The following is a 9,420-nucleotide window of genomic DNA, read 5'->3' as shown; positions in this document are numbered from 1 at the left end:
GGAAGAACAGAAATCCACCAATCTTTCCTCCAATGGACAGTATTACTGCCAACCACAGGCATTTGAGTCAATACTTGTCGTTAAGAAGTTCACTCCCCTCTTGGTTTGTTGCAGTCAATGTAGTGAGCTCAAAACTGAGTTTAACACAGAAATAATTCAAGTGGGGCCAGGCTGATTCTTTTATTTTTATTAAGGTAGAATTGTAGTCACTCTGGGAGACAGTTAGAAACCAAGCTATTTTCTGATCTGTGAACAGGCTGTTCTGCAGGATGGATACAGACACCTGTTTGGGAAAAAGGCTTCACTTTTTCATCACCCCTTCTGTAGTCAAATTGCAGAGTAACAACAACCAGCTCCAAAACAGAGCCTATTAATTCAGAAGAGATCAGAGCTGGAATATTCACAGATGAAAGCTGAGCAGCGCTGTACTTGGTATGGAAAGAAAAAGAACCCCATTTCCTTAGGAGAGAGGATGAAGTCCTAAGACAATTTGCATGCTTATAAGCAGTAATTCCAAGTGATATAAACTAGTGCAAAATTGATCTGTTTTACCCTTTGAAGCTAACCTTATCTTTTTTATCACTGCTCAGAATATTGTATTTCCCAGTGCAAACTGAAGACAAATTCTTCCATCTATTTTCTTTCCAAAAAAATAAATGTCATTGTAGCAAGTATTTAATTTTCCCTGTTTTTATTGGCCTTGGGAACTGACAGCATGATAGCCCAGAAAAATAAAAAACAAATGTATATGCTCATCAGAAATTAATTAATATAAGTTTAGGAGCCTGGCAATCAGAGCTGCTGGATTATTTCCCTGGATTAATGGCAACCTCCACTTCATACCTTACCTTCATTTGCTTCTTTCTCAGCCAGTCATCGTGTGAAGGAGTGGTCTTCAGTAGAGGTTTGAGAGTCACTGGGGCTGAGTGACGAATGTGCACCGTGGAAGCACAGTGGCTCTGCACCACCCCAAAGGAGGTATTTTTCTTTCATTCTCGCACAGATTCTGCATGGTGCTGCAGAAGACAAGCATGTGGACATGCTTTGGCATTAATCAACATGAGCTTTGGCATCTCTGTATCATACTCTGCTGTTGGTTTGTCTTTCATGAGGAAGTTGCTCAGAATATCTACCTCACATAGCTATTCTATGCTGCCGAGGCTGCCCTCAGAGCACGGGCATTTCCAGTGTCAAAAAGGTCAGCCACCCTAATTCCAGATAGGACAGAATAGAATGGGAAAGAAAGTGCCCCAAAGGAGATCTAATGATAATTCATGACTGTTCAGGGTCTTATTTCTTCCCTGCTTACTTCACAATGACATTACTCTGTAGACAATTCTCTTCTCCGTTTTCTCTGTTCCTCTGTTATTCCAACTGAAAAATTAATGTTATATAGCTTAAGTAATAGATAGGTTTAGTGGAATGAAATGTGCTAGGGTAATATATACACATAGCTTTACTGACACGTGAAATGTTTGTCTGAATGATTTCATACTCACGCAGTATGATGAAACGTCCATACAAAAATAGGTAAGGAGCCAAATCAGAAGTTTTTCACTGGAGAAAATAAACAGAAGTCTGCAATTTTCCTAAAGTTAAACTAGTGTCTCCTGCCAACAACAACTCAACAGAATTATATCAACAGAATTCTATCAACACTTCTTCTGTTTCAATATTAAGTTCAAGCATCTGTTAACAACTTATTGCTTGTTGTTGTTGTTACATGGCCAGATCTTTTATCTGTATACAACAATGCTAGAGTTAACTTACTTTTCAATACTTATTTGCTTTTCCCACAGTCTGGTTCTAATTTTCTCTCCTTCCACCCATGATAATTTGACATTTCTCATAGTCCCTTTTATCATGGATAGTGTTCTCTTGGGATCCCAGGTCCCTTCACAAGTAGTTTTAGTACTAGAGAACATTTCTTTCTACAAGAGACAGTGCAGTAACAGGTAAACTCTGGTAAGGAAATATGGAAAGCTCAATTTCTTCCCCCCCTCCCCCCCTCCAAAAAATAAAATAAAATAAAACTTACAACAAAAATGCATAAACTGTATTTCCCTTGACGAAAACGTTTTATGATTTTGCAAACAATGGATGTGAGACATGGAACAAGTTGCACTAAGTTCTCTGTATTCACCATGGGATTAAAAATGTCTCTGCCAAGAAGTTTGTCTAACCTGTTTCACAGAAGTGACAGGGAGGGGAATTTTAAATTCTCCCTGAGTTATCCATTACTGAGTTGTCTGATAAGTCAGAAAATGTATCAAAGCTACTTCATTCATAAAGACTACCTCACCTAAATACCCTGGATTCTATGGACAAGCCTCATTACCTGTTCAAAATGGTGAGAACGCTCCCCTCTCTAGATGTGGGACTTATGAGAGTGTCATGCAGTCTATCTGGAAGATGGGCAGCAACACTCAGACTTACCCTATAACGGTGGAATGCTTTGAATTTTGATGCCACCCTTGCATTACGGATATTCTTTTTTACTTGCACTCATTTAAAATAAATAAATAAATACCAATTCTACAGTCAGCCCTGACAACCTCATGAGTACCAACAAGCAGCTTGTAAAGAAACAGCAGACTCCTTAATTTGATTTCTGTTTGCACCTCTAAAGACATCTGTTTACCATCTTTTCACCCTGCATATTATTTAAAGCAACATCAGTAAGACGCCTTTACAAGTCTATAAAGATGCAGTCATGATCCTTGTAGACTTTCACCTCCTTCTGCCCTGTAAAACCAGATAGGAATTCATATGGAAGTGCATTCTTTGTGCCTTACAAACCCAGGAGCTGAGTTTTTCTCCAATAAGCCACGACTGACCTAACAGCAGTGATTTAAGCTCCGAACATATCAAAGGTAAGCAAAGTATGTATGTACAAAGCAGCATGTATATAGCTCAAAACAAAAGCAAACTGTATGTCTATGCAGCCCTTGGTATGGGCCACAGGAGAGGCATTTCTTTGAATATCTGCAATACTATCTCAGATTTGAGCATTGTTGTATTGCAACCAGCGTCTGAAATGGCTAGTTCAAAACTAGTTCTGCTGTGTCAACAGAACACTACAAGCACATTCCTTGTTAGATAAAAGCAACTGGCTGAAAAGTGATGGCAGGATATTAGGATTTACAGAAAGCTGTTTGTCATATGAGGAGTAAGTTGCTTGATGCTATTAGAGACAACAGAGTCATCAAAGCTGGACTTAACCACTCATATACCTGCTAATGAGTGCTAGCAGCAAATTAGATTACACCAGATTGGATAAGAGCTCCTAGAGAAAATGTCACACACTTTCACGGCTGTGTAGCAGATTAGACAATGATTCCAGGGTAAAGAAAGAAGGCAACAAGAAATCTTGGCTGGAAAGAATCACAGAATTGTTTGAATTGGAAAGGACCTTTAGAGGCCATCTGATCCAACTCCCCTGGAGTGAACAGGAACACCTACCTACACTAGATCAGGTGCTCAGAGCACCAATATGACCTTGAATGTCTCCAAGGACAAGGCATCCACCACCTCTCTGGGCGCCTTCTGCCAGTGCCTCAGCACTCTTCCTGTAAAAATTTCTCCCTTATATCCAGTCCAAATTCTCTGTCTTTTAGTTTGAAACCATTGTCCCATGTCCTATCACAACAGGCCCTGCTGAAGAGTATGTCCCCTTCTTTCTTTTACCCCTCCCTTTAGATACTGAAAGCCACTATCAGCACAGAGCATCTTCCAAAAATTCTGTGACAGCTGAGTCAATCACCTGTAGTCAGGACAGCCACGTACATTTTGTTAGAACATCCTTACTCTTCCAGGCACGTAAATTAAATCTGCTGCCTTTTAAAGCAGTTGTTTAGTAAGTCATGAACCCTCCCCACCAGGTATGTCAGCCCCGTGTGTTGTTGCTTCGCTTCCCTGCCCTCTAAATGTGTTTGTGAGCGACACCTTTCTAAGACTCGGCAGAAATCCATCATTTTGCTCTGGTTGCCCTGTCCTTTCAGCGGAGATGAAGTCAAAAAGCTCACCACGGGGCACTCCAAAGCCTCGAGCTCCCTCTGCAGCATTTTGGAAGGAATCGTCATGCCACAAGGAGCCCATAAATTTTGTGGTAAGAAACCGGATCGTTCGCAGCGCTGTTTCTGGGAAACGTCTGCTGAAATCTGAGCTGGTCTAACAAATCGTTTCTATTAGATTTTATTATAAGGAGAAGCCGTTATGATCTGTTGACCTTGGCAAAAATATTTGCCTTGCAAACCCCACTCCAAAACGCTTTCAAGGGAAACAACCAGAGGAAAGCATGTTGCTCCAGGGTTTTCATCTGTGAATGTGCATTTAAAAGGTCAGATTCAGGCACAAAAGAAAGCGTCACTAAATGACTATGTCAGACATTAGAAGTGAGTTCAAAAACATTTTAAGCAATGATTTATGTTTTAAATGATGAGTTAAATTGTTTAGTTCCATGCTTGTTACTAATTTAGATTCCCCGAGAATTACACAGATTAATGGGATTGCTTTTACACCTCCTCATACATCAGTGCAAATTGTGGCCACTGAGTTCATACAAACCTATGAAAATCTCAGCAGTTGTTGATTTCAATTGCATGTCAAGGGATTGAGAATAAGGGTAGAAATGACTGATTTATGTAGGCTTCCTTCACGTAGGCTTGTTTCTGAATTCAGCACAAGCTATGTGCCATGTGATTTGGTCCCTCCTTACGTGGTTTTGTTTTCTTGAGTCATTTTTCTTGGCGATATTAAAATGAGATCTTAGTTAATTAGGTTTTTTTTTTTTACTTCTTACATTGTTAGTGGGACTTCTCTCTTAATCCACGCATATTCCTCCCTGTCATCACACTGTTTGTTATTCACGTTCATTCCTTCACACTAAAGGACCTTCAGAACTGCAGAGAGAAAATATACGCCTCAGCACAGGCACAGCTCATTCCTTCCATGTGACCCTGCAATATCCAACTTGCAGTAATTAGGGTCTCCAAAAAGAAAAAAAAAAAAAAACCAAAAAACAAAACAAAAAAAAAAAAAAAACTGCTTTAAACTGGTTTAGTTCACGTATGTACTTCATGTCTGTAGCTAGTTCCATATCCTGGCTTTCTTGATGATGTGCAAGACTGGCTCTGCATAACAGACTGAAACAGGATGCTGATAATCTAGCAATTTTATCTAAGGAGGGCTTGTACCTGTGGGAGTTTCAGAAATGTTTTGGGAATAGTAGGAGTTGTTCCTCAGCTTGGAATGTGAGAGTGGGGAAAGAGATGTGGAAAACGGTAACTTGCAAGTTTGTGTATCTGCGACTGCAATCTACAACGAGAATCATAGTTCTGTTTTGTGTGTTGCAATGATGATAAATTGAAGGATGTATAAGAAATAATCTAGTCATGGGTAGCCTGGGGAATCAACTGAAGAACAAGGAGAGCCCTGAGCTAACCATCTGCGCTCACGACAAACCAGTATGGTTGCTCTGAACTTCAGAGATGTACAAAACAATGGCATGAACCTGAACTTCCCCATTCAACAAAAGTTCACAATCTTTCACCTTGTGTAAGAATTGATTTTAAGATGTGGAGACTAAAAGTTTGCCCTGCCTCTTCTGTTTTAAAGGTCAGGAGCTATTTCATGTCACAATTAATCTTTGCAAGAAATAAGACAAACGTGACAAGTCCTGTGCTTTTAGTGAATGGTTCAGACTTCTGGGAGCAGTGGAGACTGCAGCGAGGACGGAGGCATCTTTTCAGAGCAGCTTCCAGGGACGTAATGCACCTAGCAGTGTCTCTTTGAGGAAGGGGCTCTGACACCGCACTCCTCGTTCATTCAGTTGGTAGGAAGATAAAAGCACTCAAGAAAGCCAGTCGTTGCGCGCTTAAAGGGGAACCCACAGAGCTTCCAAGCGAGGCACCGTAACGAGAGCACAGCCAAAGCCAGCGCGCAGCCAACCTGCACTCCTTCAGCAGCAGGAGACAGGCTGCAGGCCAGTTAGAAACACGAAAGGCGGCGGCCGCCATGATCCGTCGGCGGCGGCATGACGCCACTTCCGCCACGGCTGGCGCGGGGCAGCAGCCCGCCATAGCGGAGCGGGGCTGGGCCGGGCCTTCCCGCGGCGGCGCTGCGGAAGCGCGGGGTTCCGGTGCCCTGCTCGGGAAGCGCGTTGCTCGGTGTCGGCTGCGCTGTAGGCCTCAGCCCCATGGATCCCTTTCTGGCTCTGCTGAATTCTTTGTCCGCCAGTCTGTCGCACAGGGAGCTGGACGAGCTGAAGTTTCTGTGCCGAGACAGAATTGGGAAGAGGAAGCTGGAGTCTGTCCAGAGCGGCAGGGAGCTCTTCAACTTTCTCCTGGAACAGCAGCTGATTGCAAGTCACAATGTAGACTTGCTTAAAAGCATGTTTAAGACCATTAAAAGAGAAGATCTGAGCTCACAGCTGGAGCAGTTCATAGAGGAGGGGGAAGCCAGCGCTCCTGATGAGCAGCCTGACGTGAATGAAAGACGTAGGTGCAACTTTTTATTCTTTTTCGTTATTTGTTTCTGAGTGATCCCAGTAAACGTGTGTTTGAGACGTGAGCGTAGTGGTTCTCAGTTCCCAGCTGTGGCTGAGCCCACTGCTAACGGTGCTGCTGCTCAACTGCTCCTGCAAGGGCTGCGTCGTACCCTGGAAACGTACCACGAGGGCAGCATATGCTGCAAACAGCTTCTCCTTTATCCCTGATCACAGAATCGTAGTGGTTGGAAGGGAACTCTGGAGGTCATCGAGTGATGTGCACCCCTGCTAAAGCAGGTTGCATGCAATAGGTTACACAGGTAGACAGCTAGGTGGGTCTTGAGTATCTCCAGGGAAAGAGACTCCACCCCTCTCTGAGCAGTCTGTTCCAGTGCTCTGTCACTCTGACAGTAAAGTTCTTCCTTGTATTTGTATGGAACTTCCTGTGTTTCACTTTCAGCATGTTGCCCCTGGTTCTACTGCACCCCACCAAAAAGAATCCACTCCAGTCAACTTAATTCCCACACTATAGATATTTACAAACAGTTATTAGTTACACATTAGTTATCACAAACAATTAGAACCGTCTCCTCTCCAGACTGAGAAGTCCCAGGTCTCTCAGCCTGATGGTCACTTGGAGGTCCTGCTCTGTACTTGGAGCTTCCAATATACACAGTGGCTTTTCAGACATGATGTGACCTACATTATGCACGACGCATCAAGAGTAATAGTGTTCTGCTAAACAGGAAAACATTATATTTATTTTGTATATTCATTGCTAACATATATTCTTGCTATTTCAGGTTTGCAGAAGGTAGTTATCCAAGTCATATGTGAAAACGTTGGGAGAGACTGGAAAATGCTGATACGAAAACTTGACTTTTCTGAGGCGAAAATTGACAGAATAATGGCAGCCAATCCATGTGATTTGCGGGAACAATTGGTTCAGTCTCTTCGAGAGTGGCAGAAATGGAAGGGGAAAGATGCTAAGGTGACTGACCTAATAAAGGCTCTTCGAGACTGTAATATGAATTTGGTGGCAGACATGGCTGAACAGAAGCTCTCACATCTGAACACAGAGAACATGTGAAATCAAGATAAAAATACTTTCACATCACAGATATGAATGAAAAAAGAAGCAAAAGTGCATCTGATCATCTGAACTCAAATCACTGTCATTGGTTCTGTTAATTCTGCCATTAATTTATGTGCCTTAAATTTAATACCTTAATTTCAGGTCAGTTTACAACTAACATGAAAACAAATTCTTTTCAGGCAATGCTCACGTAGATGCTTCCTTTAAGAGATTTTAACTTTTAGAATATTGATAATCCACTTTGCAGAAATTCTGAAACTTTAATTGTGCCTCCCACCTGAAAAAAACAATAATTTTTTTTTCAGGTACTTTACAAGTGCCTTTTCTGTAATTACATCCATGGGACACTTCTGAGGAGACTGAAAATTTCATTATAAGGTTGGAATTTGAATTTATATACATTTTTTAAAAGTAACCTGTTTGTAACTAGTATGAAATGGGGAAGGAGACTGAGCTCTGAGCTGTGTAGTAAGTCTTCTCCTTTTTTTTTTTTTTGAGCAGCATAAGGTAATGTCTTCCATAATTCTTGAACACCTTTGCTGTCAGTGAAGCAATACAAAAAAGACACTAACCTCACTCTGTGAGATGGCAGTGCAGTAGGACTCATAACTACTGTCCTGGGTTTTTTTTTGGCAGAAAATGTGTCTGGATTGAAAAACAGTCTTGTTGAAATTAATTTTCAAGTGCTTTTAAACACAATTACAGAGTGGTTTAGGTTGGAGGGGACCTCTGGAGGTTATGTGGTCCAACCACTCAGCTGAAGCACAACCGCATAGCACAGGCTGCCCAATACCATGCCCAGGCAACATTCCAGAGGAGAGAGCCCACAGCTTCTTTGGGCATCCTGTGCCAATGCTCAGTCACCTGTACAGTACAGAAGTGCTTCCAGTTTCTTAGGTGGAAAACATCATCCTTAGAATGATGTTCTCCTGAAACTATCAAAGACGTATCTTACAGATGTTTACAGCAGACCCTTTTTTCATTGCCTTGAATGTTTTAAGAATGTTTTTAAAGCCAGTCATCTCATAATCCATATCAGGGAGTCTGGTCATGACTGCTGGATGCTGCAGCTCACCTCAGCAGTACGCTGACCTGTGGTCTTGTTGTTTTGTTTTGTTTTGTTTTTTTAAAAAAGCATATGCAGTAGCAGAAATTCAGAAAGCAAAATGGCTTCTCTGTAGTCGAGGAGTGAAGATCACATATCTTTGCCATTCTTGGTTCTTTTCAAAGAGCACTCCGGAATTTTTAGTACTTCCAAGTTCTCTGCATTTCTTTACTTTGTTCCCATTTCCTTACACTTCTAGAAAGTGGCTGTAAGCACCTCACAGTTGAAGGAGTATTTATAAGACAAGACCTAAAATAAATACAGATATTATGCCTAATGTAACACTGGAAGGAGCTGCACGTGCTTCAGGACGCACAGGGCAGTGGAAGCCTTGGAGTTACTCATTATGCCAGGAGAAAGGTTCTCTGAAATGATTGTAGCTCCAATGAGTTAGATTGTTACTACAAACATTCAGCTAAGGATACCTGAAGAGAAAGCCTTCTTATTCTTTGCTTATGTAACTGTGTAACTTGGCTTTGCTCAAGTTCTTACTGCATGGTGCTATTACTGTGAAAACCAAGTGTCAGCACGTACTATTACATCGTTACTCTGTATAAAAATTGTTAACAGTCCTAATTTTCAAGTTTTTGTTGAAGTTGGTGCTTCTAGTTTAGAAGATTTCCCTTGAATACTTGATTTTAGTTAATGGAAATTGGTATAATATGAACTTTTTATTTGGGCTGTTCCTTTAAAATATACTTGTGATTATAAACCAGCAAAGAACAATGGGTA

At 41.5% G+C, this 9,420-nt stretch overlaps 1 protein-coding gene and 1 long non-coding RNA gene across 2 annotated transcripts; both read left to right on the top strand.

Annotated features, from left to right (window-relative positions):
- Positions 1–6,152: 6,152 nt before the first annotated feature.
- FADD (Fas associated via death domain) lies at positions 6,153–8,076 on the top strand. The gene is made up of 2 exons (XM_065755038.1): positions 6,153–6,497; positions 7,291–8,076. The coding sequence occupies exons 1-2, from the start codon at positions 6,197–6,199 to the stop codon at positions 7,575–7,577; spliced, it is 588 nt and encodes a 195-aa protein (XP_065611110.1). The 5' UTR covers positions 6,153–6,196; the 3' UTR covers positions 7,578–8,076.
- Positions 8,077–8,080: 4 nt separating this feature from the next.
- LOC136060476 (uncharacterized) lies at positions 8,081–8,978 on the top strand. The gene is made up of 2 exons (XR_010623365.1): positions 8,081–8,688; positions 8,719–8,978. It is a non-coding gene; the product is annotated as an uncharacterized LOC136060476 (long non-coding RNA).
- The last annotated feature ends 442 nt before the right edge of the window (positions 8,979–9,420 follow it).

Source organism: Cyrtonyx montezumae, unplaced genomic scaffold (assembly GCF_038088225.1).
Source record: "Cyrtonyx montezumae isolate F1298 unplaced genomic scaffold, pur_monq_1.0 scaffold_10, whole genome shotgun sequence".
Taxonomy (NCBI): Eukaryota; Metazoa; Chordata; class Aves; order Galliformes; family Odontophoridae; genus Cyrtonyx; species Cyrtonyx montezumae.
Note: the sequence above shows the minus strand (reverse complement) of the source record. Positions and strands in the feature narration are given on the sequence as shown.

What these genes read in the sequence shown, in the direction of transcription:
- FADD (XM_065755038.1), top strand. Translation starts at nt 6,197, where the DNA reads ATGGATCCCTTTCTGGCTCTGCTGAATTCTTTGTCCGCCAGTCTGTCG. An exon ending in GCCTGACGTGAATGAAAGAC is followed by an intron (nt 6,498 to 7,290) that starts GTAGGTGCAACT and finishes TTGCTATTTCAG; the next exon opens with GTTTGCAGAAGGTAGTTATC.